The 22,869-nt window shown below is 37.6% G+C and overlaps 1 protein-coding gene across 1 annotated transcript in view; it reads right to left on the bottom strand.

Moving 5' to 3' along the window:
* The window catches only part of Agbl1 (AGBL carboxypeptidase 1), an 820,675-nt gene that overhangs the window by 395,306 nt on the left and 402,500 nt on the right, over window positions 1–22,869 (bottom strand). The window contains exon 20 of the mRNA XM_055623242.1: window positions 13,894–14,025. Within this exon, the coding sequence (XP_055479217.1) occupies window positions 13,894–14,025 (132 nt within the window). The remainder of the gene's footprint in view (window positions 1–13,893; window positions 14,026–22,869) is intronic.

Raw genomic sequence — 22,869 nt, 5'->3', positions numbered from 1 at the left:
TCATTGCACAATTTCTCTACAACACAGCATACCCTTTAAATAAAGAATCACAGGGGTCATAATTTTAAACTGTGTATCCCAAATTCTCCCTCTTGTTAACTCCACAACCTGTGAAATGCAATTAATTTCTGAGCTTCTTTTCTGTTGTATGTGAAACTTTCTGTTGTATGTTAGTATAAATACATATTCTCTCACCATATATTTTTAAAGCATCGTCTAATGATGCACACTGGTGTAGCATAAATTATAGCTGGAAATGTTAAGTGTATTGTTATATTAATGCATGTAGAGTATTACAATAGTGTTTGACCCAGGCTTGGCACTGTGGAAGGAGTATGAAACATTCTCATCTCAGAACCAGAAATCTATGAAGAGGGTCGATGACTGAAAATGTCATTAAAAAGGAACACATGCTTAGCAGTTCTGCACAAGGCCTGATTTCAGTTCATCCCAGCACAGTACTCGTTTACCTAGAAATGCAGGTTCTTTGAGACTCGACTTTTAATTATTGCAGAATTTCTGGCCTCTGCTTCTTCCAAATGTTCTAAATGTCACATTTGAACTGAAAGTTTTCTCATGAGATGTTATTCTTCATGTAAGGTCCTAACACTGATCATCAGACTTACACCTCAAAAAAAAAAAAAAAACATGTCTATGGAAGTTAGACAAGATAATCTAATCTACTCAGCACCCAAAAGGAATCAGTCAGTCCTTTCTGTGTTATCTTACAATTAATACTTCAATTCTTGTAATTACATTAAAATTTTTGACGATCTACTTGTCTGCTATAGTTTGTTAAAAGAAGAAACTCTTTGCTCACTCATCAGTACTTAGCAGCTGGTGCATAATCAATAAATGTTTGGTTTTGAAATATACATCAGCTTCATGAAGGTATGAATAACAGCCTAAAGCTCTTTCATCAAATGTACATAGTTTGTAATAATTGCCACAATTCAGTCTTGGAACTCATTGCCTTACCAATTCTCTTCTTGCTCATTTGTGCCAACACTTTGCCTTGGGCGATTTCTGACACATTTTTTTCAACACTTTTATTTCATTCAGAAACATTACATAAATGAATAATAGTATATTTATTTCTGACTTCTTTCAGGGTCATATATTTTCTTTTCTAATTTTTATTTTTATATTAATTGCAGTTTATTCATTTTGTATCCCAGCTGTAGCCCCCTCCCTCATTCCCTCCCAGTCCCACCCTCCATCCTTCATCTCCTCCTATGCCCCTCTCCAAGTCCACGGATAGGGGAGGTCCACCTCCAATTTTACCTGACCCTAGCTTATCTGATCTCATCAGAACTGGCTGCATTGTTCTCCTCTGTGGCCTGGCAAGGCTGCTCCCCCATCAGGGAGGTGGACAAAGAGACAGCCACTGAGTTCATGTCAGAGACATTCCCTGTTCCTCTTACAAGGACACACACTTGGATACTGAGTTGCCATGGGCCACAACTGAGCAGGAGTTCTAGATTATATTCATACATGGTCCTTGGTTAAGTATCAGTCTCAGAAAAGACGCCTGTGCCCAGATATTTTGGTTCTGCTGCCATGCTGTGGAGCTCCTGTCCTCTCAAGGTTTTACTATCTTCTCCTTCTTTCCTAAAATCTCCCCGTACTCTGCCCAAAGTTTGCTTATGAGTCTCATTATCTGATTGTATACAATGCTGGTTAGAGTCTTTCAGAAGCCCTTTGTGGAAGGCTCCTGTCCTGTTTCCTGTTTTCTCCTTCTTCCAAAATCCATCCCATTTGAATAAAGACTGATCATCTTACCCAGCGTCCTCCTTCTAGCTCACCTTCTTTAGGTGTTCAGAGTTTTGTAGGTTTATCCTATGTTATATGTCTTGAATCCACTTATAAGTGAATATATACCATGTGTGTCTTTCTGTTTCTGGGATACCTCACTCAGGATGATCTTTTCTAGATCCCACCATTTGCCTGCAAATTTCATTATTTCCCTGTTTTTAATTGCTGAGTAGTATGCCATTGTATGAATGTACCACAATTTCTGTGTCCATTCCTCAGTTGAGGGACATCTGGGTTGTTCTGGCTATTACAAATAAAGCTGTTACAAACATGCTTGAACAAATGTCCTTGTTCTGTATTTTGAATATATGCCTAGGAGTGATCTAGCTGGATCTTGAGGAAATGCTATTCCTAATTGTCTGAGAAATTGATTTCCAAAGTGGTTGTACAAGTTGACATTCCTCCCAGCAATGGAGGAATGTTCCCCTTTCTCCACAGCCTCTCCATCATATATTGTCACTTGAGTTTTTGATCTTACCCATTCTAATGGGTATAAGGTAAAATTTCAGGGTCGTTTTGATTTGCATCTCCCTGGTGACTAAGGATGTTGAGCATTTCTTTAAGTGTTTCTCTGCCATTCTATATTGTTCCAGAGAGTATTCTCTGGTTACCTCTGGGCCCATTTTTAATTGGATTACTTGATTTGTTGCTTTTTAACTTCTTTAGTTCTTTATTATTCTGGATATTAAGCCCTCTGTCAGATATAGGTTGGTGAAGATCCTTTCTTAGTCTGTAGGCTGTTGTTTTGTTCTGAGGACAGTGTCCTTTGCTTTACAGAAGCTGGAATGGGAATAGAGGGACATGGAGGGAACAGGAGTCCCATAAGAGACCAACAAAACTTAAAGATCTAAGCACAGGGGTTCTTGCAGATACTAATACACCAACCCAGGAACATGCATGGAGAGAACCTAAACCCCTGCTCAGATGTGAACGATTGGCAGCTCAATTTCCACTGTGGATCTCTGAGGGAGGGGACCAGGGGCTGCCTTTAGCATGAACTCAGTTGACTTGCTCCTAATGATGCAGCCTTACCAGGCCACAGAGGAAGAGGGTCCAGGCACTCCTGATAAGACTTAACAAGCTATGGGCAGAGGGCAATAGTAGAAACTCCCCCCTTCAGTGGACTAGGGGAAGGGGATGGGGAAAAAGGAAGGAGGGTGGGACTTGGGGGAGTTGAGGGAGGGGCCTTCAATTGGGATATATAATGAATAAATTGTGAAAAAAAATTTAAATTAAAAAAATTAATTGTAAAAATTGCTGTATGACTTGCTGGCTTAAGTTTCATTAAAATGCATAAAGTGAATTATTACTTGGGATTAGGCCAGAATTTCCATTAATTCATAAATAACGCTAAATTCAGCCTCTCTACTCAGAAGGATTTCCCACATCCTTCTCCAGCGTCTAACTCAAATTCTCCCTATTACACACGACCGATAGGTCCTTTCTGTGGTGCGTCCAACCTCCTCGCCAATCAGATATCTCACTTCCTTCTCCAGAATCTACTGTGATGAGCTTCCTATTGCCTTCTGCCCAATCTGCCAGATCTACTAAGCCCCAAATCCAGTGTACGTAAGATAGTAATGTATAAATAACAAAGAAAGGATATTGAAAGCTACAAAAGAAAAAGCACAAGTCACACATAAAAGAGGACTTACCAAAATAACAACTGACTTCTCAGTGAAAACTTTGAAAGATAAAAGCACCTGGAGCAATGCACTCTAAGTTCTTAAAGACTGTGACAGCCAGTCTAGCCCAATGAAATGGGCAATAACAGCTGCTATAATTTAAGGAGATGAAAAAACTTTCCATGAAATAAGAATCCTAATTTGTTTTTACCAACCTGAACGGTTTTACAAAACCTGAAGAAAATATAGAAAGTAATATTTTTGGCTAAAAAGAGGAATGAGCTTGGTAGAGAGACAATAGAAAGAAATATAAAGCTATCATCATTAAAACACTAAGTACCACTGAGAACACAGACATCACCTTTGAATATCAACAACACATGACTGCAATTTAAACACACATTTTAATAATAAATTTAAATATTAGTGGCTTCAATTCTCCTATCAAAAACAGTATGACTGAATGAATCAAGAAATAAAATGTATTTACCTACAAGAAATACATATTAGGCAACACCTTAGATTAAAAGGATGGACAAAAGAAATCCAACCAGGTGAGACTTGAAAGTAAGTAGCCATCAATATCCTAATATCTGATAAAGCAAACCTTAAATCAAAATTAATCAGAAGAGATAAAGAAAGACGGATACTTTGTTATAATCGAGTGACACTTAGCCAAAACAGACATTACTTTCCTAAACATGTATCACCATTAAAATCATTAAAAATGTTCTACTAGATTTAAAAACATAGATTATCATCAGTCTGTTAGCAGTGAATAATTTAGATACTCTACTTTCTCCAACAAACAGGCCATCTACACAAAAAGATAAAGAGAAATATCAGAAATGACATTATACATCAAATGGACTTAACACTGAAACTTCAAGAGGAAATCGTAGGCAGTGCCAACACAATCTAGGTGTAGGAAGAGATTTCTTGAGTAAGGATATTCTTTGACCCAAAATTAAGATCAACAATTCAGAGAAATTTCATAAAAACTGGAAAAGCTTCTATGCAGCTAGGAAAACAGTCAACAGTGAAGAGGCAAGCCCACAGAGTGGGAGGTAATCATTGCCAGATAAACATCTGACAGAAGATTAATAACTTGAATATATAAAGAACTCAACACACACACACACAAAAAAAAAGTGACAAACTTTAAAACATGGGCCCGGGGTCTCAACAGAGAGTCCCTAAATAAGGGAAAAATATTGCTATAAAATATCCCAAAAATGATAGCTTAGCCAAGGGCAATGCATGGAGAGGGCCTAAAACCCCTGCTCAGATGTAGTCCATAGACTCAGTCTCAGTGGGGTTCCTCCTAAGGGGAGCAGGGACTGTCTCTGGCTTGAACTCAGTGGCTGGCTCTCTGATCACCTCCCCCTGAGAGGGGGTGCGGACTTGCCAGTCTATAGAAGACAATGCAACCAGTCCTGAGGAGACCTAATAGGCTAGGTCAAATAGAAGAGGAGAAAGATCTCCCCTATCAGTGGGCTAGGGGAGGGGCATAGGGAGAGAAGAGAGAGGGAGGATGGTTTGGGGAAGGGACAAGGGAGGGGCCCAAAGCTGGGATACAAACTGAATAAATTGTAATAAATATAATAACAATAAAAAAGAAAAATTATAAAAAAAAACCTTAAATCTCAAAAAATTCTCATTCCTGGCATTTAGGAAAATTTAAATCAAAACAACTTTGAGAGTTATCTTCTTTCTGTCAGAGTAGCAAAATTCAACAACAAACTTTGGAGGCAATGTGAAAAAAAAAAGACACTTTTATTCCCTGTAGGTAGGACTGCAGGAGAGAATTCTCAAAGTATTAAAAATAAATCTATCATATGCCCCAGCTAGGACACTCCTTGGCATATGCCCAAAGGACTAAAATCTTATTCCATAGATTCTTGCCCTGTCATGTTCATTGCTTTTCTACTCGGAATAAATAGGAAACAAAAACAACCAAAATGTTCTATAACTGATGAATGGATGATGAAAATGTGGTACACATACACTGTGAAATACTATTCAGCTATAAATAAATATAAGATCATGAACTTTGCACATTAAAGGATGGGACTAGAAAGATAATGCTGAGGAAGGTAACACAAACCCCAAAAGACAAATTTTACATTTTCTCTCTCATCAGAGGCTCCTAGCTCCAAATCTTCAAATCCTGGAGTAACTGAAAAACCAGAAAAATATAAAGGGACCATTACCAGGATAATGAGAGTATGGGATCAATAGACAGGAAAATAGTAGGGTGCAAGCAATCTGCTCAGGAAAATGCGAAAGGAGGCCTTCTAATTAGAGAAAACAAGGGCGATAAATACTGAACAAGGAGAAAGGAGGGTAAAACAACCATAGGAATGGCTGAAAATTTCTTAAAGAATTATACTATTTACTATCTACCTCAAACTATAATACACATAAGTCTGTATATATACAGTTTGAGCAAATTTTCTCATCTGGGCTGACAATGGTCTTCCTAAGCCCCAAACATCCATCTAACAAAATCCTATCATCAGGCATGAGAAGCCCTCTTTGGAGCTGTCAGTCATGGTTGCTAAGAGAATCCTAAAACATTTTAGGCTATTGCTGTTGCCCTTTTTGTGCCCCTCCCCCCTGCCAGGGATGAAGAGTACGTTCCTATTTCTGAAAATAACATACAGTTTAGAAACGGGGTCTAGAGACCCCTGAGATGGAACTGACATGAATACCTCCTCCCTCAGGACTAACTTTCATGGAACCAGAAAAGTGCCATGCAGCCTTCCAAAAGAAAAAAGCAAGTCCTATTCAGCTATGGAGCCTATAAACCTACTCTAAGGGTGTGATTGCCCTAAAAGTGCAAGACATCCACTTGTTGGCAGTATCTAACAGTTCCCTAATTGGACTTAAGAGCTGCTCAATAAGAGAGAAGTTAGGCCTGGTTCTGGAAACCTAGCCAACTACCCAAAGCTAACGAAATTATAGATCTTGGATGAGAAATCTACACCCATCACTTTAATAAATCAGGAGAGCCCCAACTGCAATCTAAATGTTTGTCCTTAAATCAACAGATAAGTGTAGCCCTCATCCTTCATCAATGGTACCTCTCTTTGCAACAGGCAGAGAACACGACCAAAGCTATAGCCAATCGGAATGCAGCTGTGAAGCCTTGTCACAGTGAATACATCTATAAAATAACTCGTGTGCCTAAGGCACACAAAGCATTGCAGAAAAATGAGGTAGGAAGATTGCAAGAGCCAGAGGGTGAGAGGGTTATCTGTGAGACTGTGTCTCCTAATAAAATCAAAAGCTCACCTGTGAAGATTCACCAATATGTCTGCCAAACACAAACTGAGTAAGGATGACATCAAAATAATGCCAAAGTGGGTGGGAGGAACAATACAAGGCCTCAACCCCACACAAATAACTACAGATAGCTAAAAAACATTCCGAGAATGAGAAAATGTCTTTTCCCCAGACAATTGGTTATTGAATAACAAATGGCCAAACTAAACAGGCTAGATTTAGGAATATATATGTACAAACATATATGCTTGCAATAACAGTTAATGAAAAAAAGAGGCCATTGACTTGAAAGAAGACAAGGAGGAGTATATGGAAGGGCTTGGAAGAGGGAAAGAAAAGGAAAAAATGATGTAATTATATTATAATCACAAAAATAAAAAGTAAAACTGGAAAAATACAAGCACATCTATTTTGGTATAAATTTTTATAATCACAATTAATCAAAAATTATGTGTATACCAGTGAATTATTTCAAAATAAACTTCCTTATAAATTATTTTCAGTGTTTGGTTTCCATACATATTTTATATACCAATGTACATAATATACTTAATGTCATGTAAATTTTTCTTAGGCAAAAATCAGTCATAAGTGGAAAGCTTTGGTCAGCATGTCAAAATGACATTTTCTTGAACTCTCTAGGTTTCGCTTAATTTTGAAATCATAAAAATAATCCACTAAGATTATTCTCTCTCAAAATTGCTTCAGCTATTCTAGCTCTCTTATGTTTAGGATTGGCTTGTCAATATCAATATGAAATCCTGCTGAGATTTTGATGGAAATTGTGTTGAATCTATAGAAAGTGTAGAGAAAATTCCATTTCAAAAATATTGGATCTTTCAATACATTAATTTGGTACAACTTCAATTTATCTGGAACTCTTTTGATTCCTATCACTGTTTTAGCAGTTTTAACATATTAACTTTTCTCTATTAAATCTAGTACTAATTATTTTATAATTAGTTTATATATTTAATAATATTTTATATATTTAATATAATAGTTTATATATTTAATAATATTTTATATTATTGCAAATGGAATTTATTCCAGGATTATTTCTGGCCTATATAGAGCTACCTATCTACACCAACTTTTTGTATCGATTGCAGATCTTGTTCCATTGCCAAACTTGCCTATTGGTTTCAATAGTTTATGGCTGAGGATTCCCTAGAATTTTATACATAAAAATACCACACCACCAGTTCATAAAAGTTTTGCTTCTTTCCCAAATGATTTTCTTTAGAACTTTGCTTGTGTTGTGCTTGCTTGAATATCTTACACTGTCTTGACCAGAAGTTTCGAGAGCAAACATTCCTGCTTTTCCCTTTAAATATGATATATGAAATAGTCATGCTTTTACCTTTAAATATGATACTACTTATCACACATAAAACATTTTCTTTACATTTTTGTGCATAAAAGGGGTGCCACAGCGCCCAGTGAAGTCAGAGGACAATGCCACAGTTGGTTTTTTCTAAAATGTGAGTCTCAAGTCTTTCATTTTAGAAACACCTTCATGAACTAGCTGAGCCACATCACTGATGCCTTTTTTAGGTTATTTTAGTTTGAAAATTTCCCCTTTTAATTATCAATTACGAGATTTGATTTTAAATGATTGTTTTTGTCAAATGCTTTTTCAGGGTATGGTGAGATGCTGTAGTCTTTGGCATTTGTTTAACTGAAAGAAATATAATAGTATTTTACTTCTAAATATTCAATTTTGGCTCTGTGAGCTAAAGCCCCACTTTGTCACAATGAGGAATGTTTTACATGTTGCCAGATTGACTTGCTATTTTGGAAAATAGTTTTGCATAGGTATTTCCAATTATAATTAAGCTGTCACTATCTCTCCTTGTGATATCTTTTTCATAGCTTTATTATCAGGGTAATTCAAGCTTCATAAAGGGTTAGAAAGCATTCCTCCTGTATTTTCTGAGTGATTATTTCCTTTTTATACTGAATATTGTCTATTTCTTGAGATTTGGCTCAAATTCACCAACAAAATTATTTGGGTCTAAGTATTTTTTGGGGGGATGCGTTATGATTTCTAATTCAATTTATTTCTTAAAATACAGTTAGATTTTCTGTCTCTTCGAGCCAAATTTCGTAGTTTATGTCCTGCAAATAGTTTATCCATTTGACTTGTAGTTATAAAAATAAAAACAAACAAACAAACAAACAAACACTCTTGCAATTTTCACATTCTGTAGAGAAGCTTCCTTTTTTTGTTCCTAACTGGTAATTTTCATTTTCTTTCTTTTCCTTGTAATTCTGGCTGAGGAATAATCTGGAGCTAAATTAAAATTACAGGTAGCTGTGAGCTGCCTGGCATAGGGCCTAGGAATTGAACTGGGTCCTCTGCATTAGCAATATATGTTCTTAACCACTGAGCCATCATTCCAGTCCAATGTTTGCTCTCTTTTCTACTCAATTCAAATATGCAGGCTCAAATGACTATTTTCAGATCTACATTTCTAATACTGTATAACTATATGCCAAAATTTTTGGTGTATTAGGTTTTGACTGTTAATCGTGTCAATATATTTTCTAATTTCTCTTCATATTTCTTCTTTTAGCCACAAATTAAAGAAGTTGTTTAACGTGCAAACATTCAGGAACATCATGTTCCTTGCAAACTTAATTTGTAATATAACTCTGCTGCTGCAAGTAGATACAGCCATGGTTTTAATGGTTTTGTGTGTTTGCTTGCTTGCTTACTTGTTTTAAAAATAATGTCCTAAGACTGATTTTTCAGCCACCAAGTTCCTATCATGGGAAGTTCTTGGTGTGCATTAAGACTTGGAAAAGGACAGGGAGGAGATGAGGGAGGGAGGGTGGGATTGAGAGGGAATGAGAGAGGGGGCTATGGCTGGGATACAAAGTAAATAACCTATAATTAATATTTAAAAACAAAAATTAAAAAAAGACTGTGTACATTCTTTGAGGGCAGATGTCATGTATGTGTGCTCACATCACACATTTTCTAAAAAAGAGTTTAGTATGCGTATCATTTCTGAGAGAATAGTAGCGAACTATCGAAGCTTCAGCATCAAATTTTAACATCTTGAATACTAACATCTCTTTTTGTGATGCATCATTACCATGTACTCTGATATTCTTTTGAGAACAGTATTACTTTCTTGTTAAAATATTATGGCCACCAATATCTATGTTTTCTTATCTTAATATAATCACTGATCCCTGGTATAGAAATTTCTTACCTGGTATATCTATCCCAACTTTCACTTTAATCCTTCTGAAAGTATTTAATCTCTCACAAACAGCGTGTAATTGAGAATTTTTAATTGAGTGTTAAAGCCCTGTATTTTGAATGACATATTTTGTCCATTCATGTTTAGTGTCATCACTTATGTTTTCAGATTTACAACTGTTCTTTTGCTGTTTATTTTGTGTTATTATGTTTTCAGTCTTCTGTTCCTTAAAAATATTTCCTTTGTCATTTACCTTTAATTCTTCATGTACTTATCATGATAATTTCTTTCTTTTAGGTCTTTCCTTACATTTAAATTGCTAAATTTGAAGCTGTTCTTCACATTTCAAAGTTTGCTTACCTTTCTTGTTTAATTTTCTCTGTCCTTTCACATGAATAATGTTGAATATGTCATCAAGTTTATTAATTTGAGTTTTATTAATCTCAAATCTGATGATAATTCTAGCACTGTAACTTTTTGCTTTGGTTATGGTACTTTTTATTAAAAGAAGAATCTTCTTTCACACAATATATCCCAACTAGTTTGCCCATGCCTCTAGTCCACCTAGGTTCCCCCACACACCTCTTCTACACCAGATCTACTTCCCCTTTGCTTCCTCTTCAGAAAAGGGCAAGGTCCCTAGAGACTACAGCCGAACAGGACAAAACATGATACAATAAGACGGGGCTGATGTCTGCGTGTTGAGGTTGAATTAGGCAAACCAACAGGAGAAAAAATTATTCCCTAATTCTTCTTTTCTCATTTCATTTACTTTTTGTTTCCAGTTTTCTACCAAATTGTTTATATGCAAAGTCATTGTCATCATGTTTAACAGTAATTTTTGAACATAGCTTTCTCTAATTGTTTAAATATACTCTGACTGTGGTGTTCCCAGATGTACTGAGACTAAGCATGTTCCCTACCATTCCTAGCTCTAAACTGTATATATTGATAAGCAAATTTGTAAATGGTTAAAGAAACCCCATTAAGAAAGTCAGATTTGGTGTGTTCCTCAGAAAATTTCAGCGGTTTTCAAGATTTGTTATTTCTCTATCTGAATTTGGTCAGTTTCAAGAGGCTTAAAATCACATATTTTGTTAATTTTGTCCTTTTTTGTAATTTTGTTTTAAGGAATATATTCACTGACCTGTTTTAGTAATGGAACTGGAAGTCCCACTAGGGTTGATTAATAAAGTTGAATAAGTATTTTGAATGAGTGTAAAATGTGTCTATCAGTTTGACAGTGATATTAAAGGACAAAGTTCCTCTGATTGAGTTGCTCTGTTTGATATGTAAATACGCTCTCAAGACTGTGACTCCTGGCAAGTGAGAGGACTATAAACATGTCTTGCAAAGAAAGTCCCTCCAAGGTCTCCATCTCCTCATGACAAAATAGATGAGATCTCTCAGTTCTGAAAAGATCCATTTATACACATGCAAAACATATTTTAGCCTGTACATCACACAATCAAATTCATTACTTATCAATCACTGAGCCTTAGATTTAAAATATCAACAGTGGAAAGAGATACATATTAATCAGAAACTGAAAAGCAAGCCTGTAAGTAAGGAAAGTAGCAAAACATTATTCATTTTTCCCCTTAATGGCTTAACGACCCATGAATAAACTTTGAAGAACTCCAGAGTACCAACAAACTCAATTTTATAAATTTCTTAGAAACTCCAACTTTATCATTTTACAAGGGAGAAAAGTGAGTCTCAGGCAACTGTCCAGCCTAAAATAGTGAATCCCAGAGATGAATGTCTGTGCGGAGATGGGCTAATATTTTAATGGCATTGCTATCAAATACTACTCAGCTTGTTCTTAGAGGCAGAAATTGGGGTTTGTATATCACTCCCTTATTATGCCTTTTGCCTTACTTGACACAAACTGAGTTCAAAATACCTGTTCCATTAGTTTATAATATTATGTAACATAGATAACATAATCACACAATAAAACTGAAATACAGAGGATAAGAACTTACTCTGTAATTAATTGGTCATTTAAATGGTTAATCTCAATGTCAACCTGATGAGATGCAGAATCAGCTGGAATATGGGCTTTGGAGCATTTCTCCATTCTTGTAGGGAATTAATTAATCGAGGCAAGGAGACTGATCCACTATGAGATGCACTATTCCCTGGCTAGGATTCTAGACCATGCAAAAATAAAACGAGCTAAGCATAGGTATTTTTTTCTCTGCTTCCTGACTATGGATGTGATGTGACCAGCTACTTTTAAACTTCTGCTACCTTGCCTTGTCATGACATACTGTACCTCATACTTTGAGCTAAGAGAGCTCCATGTGCCCAAAGTTACTTTGGTTGGGGTACTTTAACATAGCAATGGAGGAGCAGTTAAGATAGCTGTGATGCCCAGCCTCTGCTCAGTTTTATGACCTTTTTGTGCAGAAGAGACCATAGACCCTGTTTCTTCTCACTTTTCCTAAGAGAGAATCGCCCATGAATATTGTTGCCTTTTCTAAGTAAAGACATCATAAAAGCCTACTGACTTTTAAGTAAGATTGAATGATGTATTTTATATCCACCTGCATCATGTATAAAAGACCATCCTTCACAGTATGTCATGAGCTTCCCAGTGAATGTCCTCATGTACTGGCTTCCTAAGTAATATTATGCAGTTAGACTTCTGGTGGTTTGTCACTGTAAACAGGGTTAAGCCTTAAAACTAATAGAATTCTGACGATTTGTTTTTTATTCTGCTGTCAGTACTTTAGGAGAACTGATCATCAGAAGTACAGCAATGATCCTGGCTAACACACACACAGGCACATACACACAATATTTCCAGATGGACTTAATTTGTTGAATATTTATTTATTTCTGTTTGATAAGGTGTTCATTTTGTTTCATTTGGTTTTTGTTTGGTTGGTTGGTTGGGTTTTTTGTTTTGTTGTGTGTTTATTTTCTCTTGTTTTGTATTGATTTGTTTGAGATTGTATCTTGGCATGTAGCCTAAGCTGACCTACAACTCAGCATCCTTCAACTTCAGCCTTCTAGTACTAAGATTAAGCCCATGAACCACTAATTCTGCTTAATTGGGTGGACCTTTGTTTCTCTTTTAATAACACCATTGGCCCTAAAGATGGATCTACTTTGCGTGCAGTAAATTATAATGCTCAGAATAGTAAATGATTTTCAAGAACTTGGAATCCTCATAATCTTCCTTTTTTTCTTCATAAATTTGAAGGGAAAGCTAGTCTTTATTTTCCATTTGGACAACCTTGAAAATTCTAATTCTTCTTGATGCCCTATAAGCAGTTATATTATCCTGACATGCACTAGCTCCTCCTTTTTACTCTCTATAACTTCCTCTTTGTCGTAGTGTAAATATGCAGCAGTCCATATTACCAGAGCCTACATAATATAAAGTTAAGTTCAGAAGGTAACTTTTCTGGTTTTCAAGGGATGTTCATGCAGAGAGATGTGAGTTGATGAAGGCCTTTCATGTTTGCTTAAGGGTTTCGTGTTCATCCTTTCATGTTTGCGTAAGGGTCTTTTGCATTCAATATTATTATATTCCTCCCACAATCTTTGCGAAAGAAACAGAATTTATACTATCTTTATTTTATATGTGGCAGAAGGATAATTCGTACAGCTAATAATTATAAAGCTAGACATTAAAATAAGGATTCTTGTCACCAATTCCCTGTGCTACAGAGAAGACAAGAATTAAAGTTACCAAATAGTGTGACATTATTCAACACAAATGTAGAAAGGATACAGAAACCTCTACTCTTTTTATATTATAATTGTATGGGCATAATCATCAAGAGGGTCATTTTTTTTAAAGAGAAAAGATGACTGGGAACTAAAGGTAGAGGTCAGTGGTAAGGCATGTGTCTAAAAACAAATATGAGTAGTAACACATTCTCACAATAAAGTTGTGGTCACATCATACCATACCGTACCTTAGAGTGACTTACCCTGTAGCTGACATCCTCCAGGAGGGCAGAGCCACCCACAGTGCAGCCTGCCTGCCACAAAGTTTCCTTCATGCTGCAACCGTAAAGGAATACATTCTTCTTTTGGGAGTGTCCATGGAAATCACAGAAGACCTACAATGAGCAACAAGAAAAGAGAGAGAGAGAGACAGAGAGAGAGAGAGAGAGAGAGAGAGAGAGAATAAGTCCAGGCTAGTGCACTGGTCTCTTACATGTTTGAAATGTCAAAATTTTCAGAAAGAAGCTGTTTTTTTCAGTAATGTGGGATTCATGGTGACTCCAGCACAGCTGTATGGAAACAGCTCTCAGGGAAGAAGGAAACAAAATGTGTAGAAAGAAATGCATGTCATGATTAGCTTTTTTGTAAAGTTTTTTTGTGACTGGGAGGACATGGAATCAAAGACCAGAATAAAAACACAAACAACAGCAGTCATAAAGAATACAAACGAAAAATTTGAAAGTTGAAAACTGAACAGAAAAGACCTATTTTAAGGGGCTATATCAAATATATAAATATAATATGATTCTTTTCCAGGTCCTAATGTGAAAAAGAATGACGTTAAAACTCAATGGTTTTCAAAACCCAGTTTATTTTTTTTATGTCCTGCTACAGATGATCTATGAGGCTATACTATATAAATTCATTCTAGGATTTCTGCTGAGGGAGAAGCCCTGGTTTGGCACATGCTAGTTTGCGGCAAATGGAAAAATGTAACAAAGCTATACTCTTATTGAACTTATTGAAGCTTTTCTGAAAGAAAAAAAAAGCAAATATCTCTCTGTTCTTATTGATTAAAGAATGGACTTCTGTCCCCATCCCCTTCTTCCGTAAGACTCCCTGTACTCTGCCCAAAGTTTGGCTGTGAGTCTCAGCCTCTGCTTAGATCCCCTGTTGGGTGGAGCCTTTCAGTGGACCATCTGTCGTAGGCTCCCATCCTGTTGCCGATCTTCCACCATTTCTGGTGTCTATCTTGTTTGCCACTCTGAATGAGATTTAAACATCCTCTCTAGGGTCCTGCTTTTTATTTAGCTTCTGTAGGTCTGTAGATTTAAGTATGGTTGTCCTATATTATATGGTTAAAGTCCACTTATAAGTGAGTATATACCATGCGTGTCTTTCTGCTTCTGTTGGGGGAAGGAGACAGGAGCCCCACAAAGAGAACAACAAAGTTAAAAAATCTGATCCAAGGGGGGGGTCCTGCAGAGACTGATGCACCAACCAAGGAATATGCATGCAGAGGACCTAGACCCCCTGCTTAGATGTAGCACATGGGGAGCTCCTTGTGGGTCCCCGACTAAGGGGAGGGGAGCAGGGGCTGCCTCTGTCATGGACTCAGAAGCCTGCTCTGTGATCACTTCCCCCTGATGATACAGCCTTGCCAGAACACAGAGCAAGAAGATCCAGGCAGTCCCGATGAGATTTAACAAGCTTTTGGAGGGGTAAATAGTGGAGAACTTCCCCTTTCAGTGGACTAGGGGAAAGGGATGAGGAGAAGAAGGAGGGAGGGAGGAAGGAAGGGACTGGGGGAAGTTGAAAGAGGGGGCTTCAATGGGGATATATAAGGAATAAATTGTGAAAAAAAATAAAAAAAGAAAGGTGACCCCAAATTCTCCTGATCCACACACGAAAAGACTTTCACAAGTTACTGTGTTCCATTGCTGTCAAAGGGTTGCTATATTTCTTTACCTTCTGAATATGAACTTAACTTCTTGTTAAGGGACAAGCTAAGACTTATAATCTATTTGTCCTTGTGTTTACTGCCCTAGTGTCAGCCCTGGCCACCCTCATCAGACTTGATGAAATATCCAGTTGGCATTCTTACTCAGAATCATTAACTTTAATATATACCTTTGGTTTAAGCCACCCAGAGTTAACAATTTTTACTTGAGTCAAAATTAAGTGCTTCCCACCATATTAAATGCAAAGTATACAAAGCACCTTCCTTAAGGAAGATGAAGGACGCTGTCAATAGGATAAAACAACAGCCTACATAATAGGAAAAGACCTTAATGAACCCTACATCCAACAGAGAGCTAATAGCCAAAATATATAAAGAACTCAAGAAGTGAAACATCAACAAACCAAATAACTCAATTAAAAATGGGGTACAGAGCTAAACAGAGAATTCTTTTTTTTTTTTTTTTGGTTCATTCATGGTTTCTTTTATTATTATTATTATTATTATTATTATTATTTTTATTAATTACACTTTATTCATTTTGTATCCCCCCATAAGCCCCTCCCTCCTCCCCTGCCAATCCCACCCTCCCTCCCCTTTCTGCATGCATGCCACTGCCCAAGTCCACTGATAGGGGAGGTTCTCCTCTTCTTTCTGATCTTAGTCTATCAGTTCTCATCAAAAGTGGCTGCATTGTCCTCTACTGTGGCCTGGTAAGGCTGCTCCCCCCTCAGGGGGAAGTGATCAACGAGCAGGCCAATCAGATTATGTCAGAGGCAGTCCCTCTTCCCATTACTACGTAACCCACTTGGACACTGAACTGCCATGGGCTACACCTGTGCAGGGGTTCCAGGTCATCTCTACGAATAGTCCTTGGTTGGAGTATGAGTCTCTGGGAAGTTCCCTGTGTTCAAATTATCTTGTTCTGTTGCTCTGCTTGTGGAGTTCCCGTTCCCTCCAGCTCTTACTATTTCCCACTTCTTACATAAAATTCCATTCACTCTGCCCATCAGTTGGCCATCAGGCTCAGCATCTGCTTTGACAGTCTATACTGCAGAAGCTTTCAGAGGCCCTCTGTGGCAGGTTTCAAGGTTGTTTCCTGTTTTCTTCTGGCTTTCAGAGGTCCTCTGTAGCGGGTTCCGAGGTTGTTTCCTATTTTCGTTTTCTTCTGATGTCCATCCTCTTTGCCTTTCAGGATGGGGATTGAACATTTTAGTTAGGGTCCTCTCTTTTGCTTAGTTTGTTTAGATGTACAGCTTTTAGTGGGTTTATTCTATGTTGTATGTTTATATGAGTGAGTATATACCGTGAGTGTCTTTTTGCTTCTGGGTGGGTCAACTCACTCAGGATGATCCTTTCCAGGTCCCACCATTTACCTGCAAATTTCATGATTTCCTTATTTTTCATTGCTGAGTAATACTCCATTTCTTAACCGGGGAATATCTAATGGTTGAGCAGCACTTAAAGAAATGCTCAACCTCCTGAGTCATCAGGTAAATGCAAATCAAAAGGACCCTGAGATTCCATCTTCCACCCATCAGAATGTCTAGGATCAAACTTAAATGACAGCACATGCTAGAGGGGATGTGAAGCAAGGGGAAGAGTCCTGTATTGTCGGTGGGAGTGCAAACTTGTATGATCACTACAGAAATCAAACTGAAGATTTCTCAAAAAAATTGGAAATAGATCTACCTCAACACCCAGCTATACCATTCCTAGGCATATATCCAAAAGATGTTTCATCATACCAAAAGAACACTTTCTCAGCTATGTTTCCAGCAGCTTTATTCATCATAGTCAGAAACTGAAAACAACCTAGATGTCTCTCAAGTAAAATCTAGATAAAGAAAATGTGGTACATTTACACAATGGAATACTACTCAGCTGTTAAAACACAGGGGTTTTTGTGAGACTGATACTCCAAACAAGGTCCATGCATGGAGATAACCTAGGACCCCTGCACAGGTGTAGGCAGCTCAGTGTCCAAGAGGGCCCCCAGTAATAGGAACAGGGACTGTCTCTGACATGAACTCATGGGCTGGCTCTTTGATCACCTCCACCTGAGTGGGGAGCAGCCTTACCTGACCACAGAGGAAGACAGTGAAGCCAGTCCTGATGAGACCTGATAGACTAGGGTCAGATGGAAGGGGAGGAGGACCTCCCCTATCATTGGATGGGGAGGGGCATTGAAGAAGAAGAAGGGAGGGAGTGTGGGGTTGGGAGGGTATGGAAGAGGGAGCTACAGCTGGGATACAAAGTGAATAAACTGTAATTAATAAAAATTAAAACAAAACAATGGCATCATGTAATTTGCAGGCAAATGGATGAAAATAGAAAATATTCTGAGTGAGGACACATGTATGATATGTACTCACTTATAAATAGGTATTAGCCATAAAGTATAAAATAACCATGTTATACACATACCCATTGGGTATAAGCCTCATACCCAGAGAAGCCAAGAAGGAACTGAGGAAGATGCTTGAATCTCACTCAGAAGATGAAATAAAATAGAAATCTGAAGTAGATAGATAGAGGGAACTTTGTGAGAAAGGGGGTGGGTAGGGTAAAGGGATCAGGTTGGGGAAAGGAGGGGGGATTAGAGAATGGAAATCAGTGTGGGGGTGCATCTCTGGGACAGGGGAGGTTCCCAGCAGACTATGGGGTGACCCAAACTGAGACTCCTAGCAGCAGGGGAAATGGAGCCTGAAGTTGCCACCTCCTGTAGCCAGGTGGGACTTTCAGTGGAGGGAGGGAGACCCCGACCCATCCATAAAACCTTTGACACAAAATTTGTCTTGCCTACAAGAATATAGGGGTTAAGATGGATAGATTGAGAGAATGGCAAACGAATGACTGACCCAGCTTGAGAGTATCACAATTACTGATATTCTGCTTTGCTTGTAGACTGGATCCTAGAATAACTGTTTTCTGAGAGGCTTCATCCAGAAGCTGATGGAAATAGGTGGAGAGACCAACAGTCAAATTATAGGCAAAATCCAGGGAGTGGGAGGAAGAGCGGGAGGAAGGATTGAGGGAGCCAGTGGGGTCAAGGACACCTCAAGAATACCTATAGAATGGATTAACCTGGGCCCATGATAGCTCAGAGAGACTAAACCACCAACCAAAGAGCATGCATGAGCTGGACCTAGACCCCCTCACGTATGTAGTAAATGTGCGGCTTGGTCAGCATGTGAGCCCCCTAAAAATCTGAGCAAGGGCTGTCTCTGACTCTGTTGTCTGCTTTTGGATCCCTTGGGGGTCTCCCCTTCCCTGAGGAGAGTGGAGGAGAGGAGGATATGAGGGTGGGACTGGGAGGAGAAGAAGGAGTGGGCTGTGGGATCAGGCTGTAAAGTGATTAAACAAATAAGTAAATTTTAAAAAAGGAAAATGAACCGAGAATTCTACCCCATAGGAGAATCAGCCATGTAGTCTAGAGCTCATTATACTTTCTGGATTGCATACAAACTCTTTTTCCCAAAAGAAAAAGGAGAAAATAAAATAAAAAATGAAAGAAATTCTCTCTTGGCTGAGTGCAGAAATAAGATTCCCATAAAACCCTTAGATTACAAGGGATGAATAGTATGCACAGAACAAGTGGTTTTCCACAACAGCCCACAGTGCTACTGAGAAGACTACATCCTGAAGGTCTAGCAGCCAGGAGAGCACCAATGTTTTGAATTTGTTAATATCCTAGTCTAATTATTTCTCCCCATGCTTCTTCACCCTTCTGTAAGGGGTATTTATTTTCCCATTAACCTGGTTGCCCACACAGGTCATTGAAGAATATAAAAATCTGGCCTCTGAGAGGCCAAGCAGCTAGTATTTAGAGTCCCAAATAATTGTGGTCTCCAAAAGTACAGCCTCTATCAGCCAATGTCAAAAAAAAAAAAAAAGCAAAAACAAACAAACAAACAAAAAAACTGGAGGAAAAAAACCCATGTAATGGTAGTGACAATATTTTTCTGATTGTAATTTCTGTAACATGTAAATGGCATTCTCATGCACAGAGTAGCAATGGCGGATATGAAAGTAAATGGACCAGCAAAATATCACAAAATATGAGAAAAACAAATTGCCAATATCATTTTATAAGGCTGTCAGAGTGTACATGAAGCAACATATTAGCTGAATGTAGATTCTGATTCATTAAGATGGATGTTATGAACAATGGGGTGAACAGTGAATTATTTAAAGGTGCATAAATAAAAATCAAAGATATAAATTGTACTCCAAGAGTCCTTGCTATATCAAACAACATTGAAACCTCTACTGACAAACGACACAAACATAAAATATGAGCATAATGGTAGATTTCAATTCAAACAGATAAATTATAGTTGTTAAATGTTTACTAAAAGACAATGTCGGATTAGATAAACAGGCATGTTTGGCTGTATTGTCTGTAAAAACACCCATTTTAAACAAAAAATAATCATACATTAAAAGCTAAAGTGTGCCCAGGTATGGTGACACACACATATAATCTCGGCACTTGATAGGTGGAACCAAGAGAATCATTAGTTCAAACTTATTTCTCAGCCACGTAAAGAGTTTGGGGTTAGAGCACGCTGTATGAGAACCTGTCCGAAAAAAAAAGAAAAAAAAAGAAGAAGAAGAAGAAGAAGAAGAAGAAAAGTAAAACTGTAAAATGTGTATAGGACGCAAACCCCAGACAAAGGAAATATGAAGCATCTACATTAATTTAGATGTGGGAAATGTTGAGGAAAGTATGTTGTGATGGCTTCTACACCTATGTTGCAGGTAATGACTAAAGCCGTGTTTTGTTCTACTTTGGGATACCATATCCCATCCAAATGAAAGACCGACATCAATAGTGGCCTCTGCTATGGACCTGGTCTTCTGTGATGAAGATGTCAGTGACCTTTCAAGGATGAAGAAGCCTCCTTCACTGGTACATTGTCAGTGCCTGGTGAATGTTTCTTATAGACTGGCGGAGGGCACACACATCACAAGATAAATGTGGTACAGGCCCCATCTCCTAAACCTTCAGTTCTCTTTGTGCTAAGGAGGAGCGAGCATCTCAGGCTGACTAAATGTGGGTGACTATTGAGTAAAGGCTTCAGTCACATAACTGATTAAGCCAGTGGTTCTCAATTGGTCACATATCAGATATTTAACATTATGATCCACAACAATAGCAAATTACAGTTATGAAGTAGCAACAAGATAATTTTATAGTTGGGGGTCACCACAACATGAGGGTATTGAAGGTTTGCAGCAGCAGGAAGGTTGAGAACTACTAAATTAAGTTGTAAAGTCATAACCAGTTGCTCAAGCTAATGAATTAGCTCTAGATTGTCCATTTTTACCAATGATGTCAGGCCAAATCTACTACTATGGCCTGTCCTTATTAGTAAAACACCCTAAGACGCCATTCCTGCCTGAAATTCCTGGGTTACATATGATTTGTTAGCAACCCCTTGTGATTCTTTTTATTTATAAACTATTTCATTCTTGGGCACAGTGTGTGCTTACTTTCTAATATTACATTCATTTTTGATCTGAGTTATCAGATTAGGGAGGTACACGAAGGAGATATGAGGCGCCTTAAAGAAATAAGCATCCTCTCTCAAAACATCTTCCCTAACAGAGATTAGGGTTTTTCATCAGGGGAAGAATAGTCTCAGTTTTTACATCCCACTGATGGATGAGATATGGATGATGCTCTAGCCTATATTACATGAAAATGGGTTTTGTATATTAACACACATCTGAAAAAAACATGGAGGACTTGGCAAAGCAGTTATCAGAGTCATTCTCCAGCAATTCTGTGATTCAAGTAAGTCTGAGGCAGGCTAAGAAATCTGTCTTTTTAACAAGCTCCCATGTGAGGTTGAGGGTCCTGATCCCAAGATCATACCTTGAAAAACCCCTTTTCTAAAGGAGCCAACAAAATAACTGCTTAAGGTCTAATCATCTACCATCATGAACTTTCCACCAACCTTTATCTCTTACATCTCAGTTTTTCTGTGTGAATAAACACGCACCATTCTTATGAAAAGTGTGCAAACAAATTAAGCCTGTGTCTTAGCAACAGATTTCTCAATAAAGCCAGAAGGCTGCTTGGTGACAGGAGCTCCTTAAATGCTGGATTCGGTTAGAGATAAAAGCTGTTATTTTTTTTCCTTCCTGATCCTCACAGACTCTGAAAGCTGAGGTAAATGACAAATTAGAGACCTATTCACCTGTGGGAATGAGCACTGCTAAGCTTTAGGATTCCAGTGGCCTCCTAGAATTCAGAATGAAAGAAATGGAGACATTGTTCTGCTTGCTGCTCAAATGACATCCCTAAAAATAAATGCCTGTTAATTACAAGAAACATGTGCTCCTCCAAATTGCAGGGGGCAATTACAAGACAAATTATCAACTTAGTTGGAGAAGCTTTTTCTTTTCTACTTGAAGATTTGATACTTCATGTTTTCTTTCAGTAACATTATTTGCCAGAATAGTAGTGAGTGTGCCCAGTTTGGAGACCACAACATTCAAAGATTAATCAACAGCCCTATCTCATTCATCAATTTATTCAGAAAAAAAAATCTGCATGTCTGTTATGTGGCAGGAAAAATTAAAAATTTAACATGGCTCAGTGTTGCCCTCCACAGCAACAATAAATAGTTAATTTATCCAATACTTAATGAGACCAGCTGTCATGTTAAAAAAATTATACAAAATGGATGTTATAAAACATTTAATTGTATAGTCTTGTGCTAAAAACTTGCAAATGTTATTATAAAGTTATAACAATGAATATCTCATGATGAAGTAGGCATTATTGTCACCATTTTATATAAGAACACTGAATTTTAAATGAATAACTTGCTCAAGTTTCAATTATTGAATATGTGAGTAAGTATTTGAGTTCAAATTTGTCTCAGTGTACAAGATTTATTTCCTTTATATGTTGTTTCATTCAGAAGCTATTTTGAGGGAATGGTTCCCCAAACGAACAAACATGGTAGCCAGAGGAGAAAGCTAAAGCAAGGATAAGCTTAATTCTCTGGAAATCCAACTAAAACCATATTTCATACATCTAGAAATGACACTCAATGTCTTGCATGCTATTCCAAAGAGTAGCACCACAGGAGAAGTATAATCCGGTGGTCCTACAAGCCACAAAGAAATGTTATAACCTTAGATGGATTTTACCAAGCAAATGGAAAATGGAGAAAAGTTAGCTATGCATTTGAATAATTTTAGTAGTTCAGAATAATCAGGAAGTGAATAAGGAATGGATTTTAGGAAGCCACAGACATGG

The sequence above is a fragment of the Psammomys obesus genome, unplaced genomic scaffold (assembly GCF_907164565.1).
Source record: "Psammomys obesus unplaced genomic scaffold, mPsaObe1.curated_primary_1811, whole genome shotgun sequence".
In the NCBI taxonomy this organism is placed as follows: Eukaryota; Metazoa; Chordata; class Mammalia; order Rodentia; family Muridae; genus Psammomys; species Psammomys obesus.
This window is presented reverse-complemented; position numbering and strand designations above follow the sequence as displayed.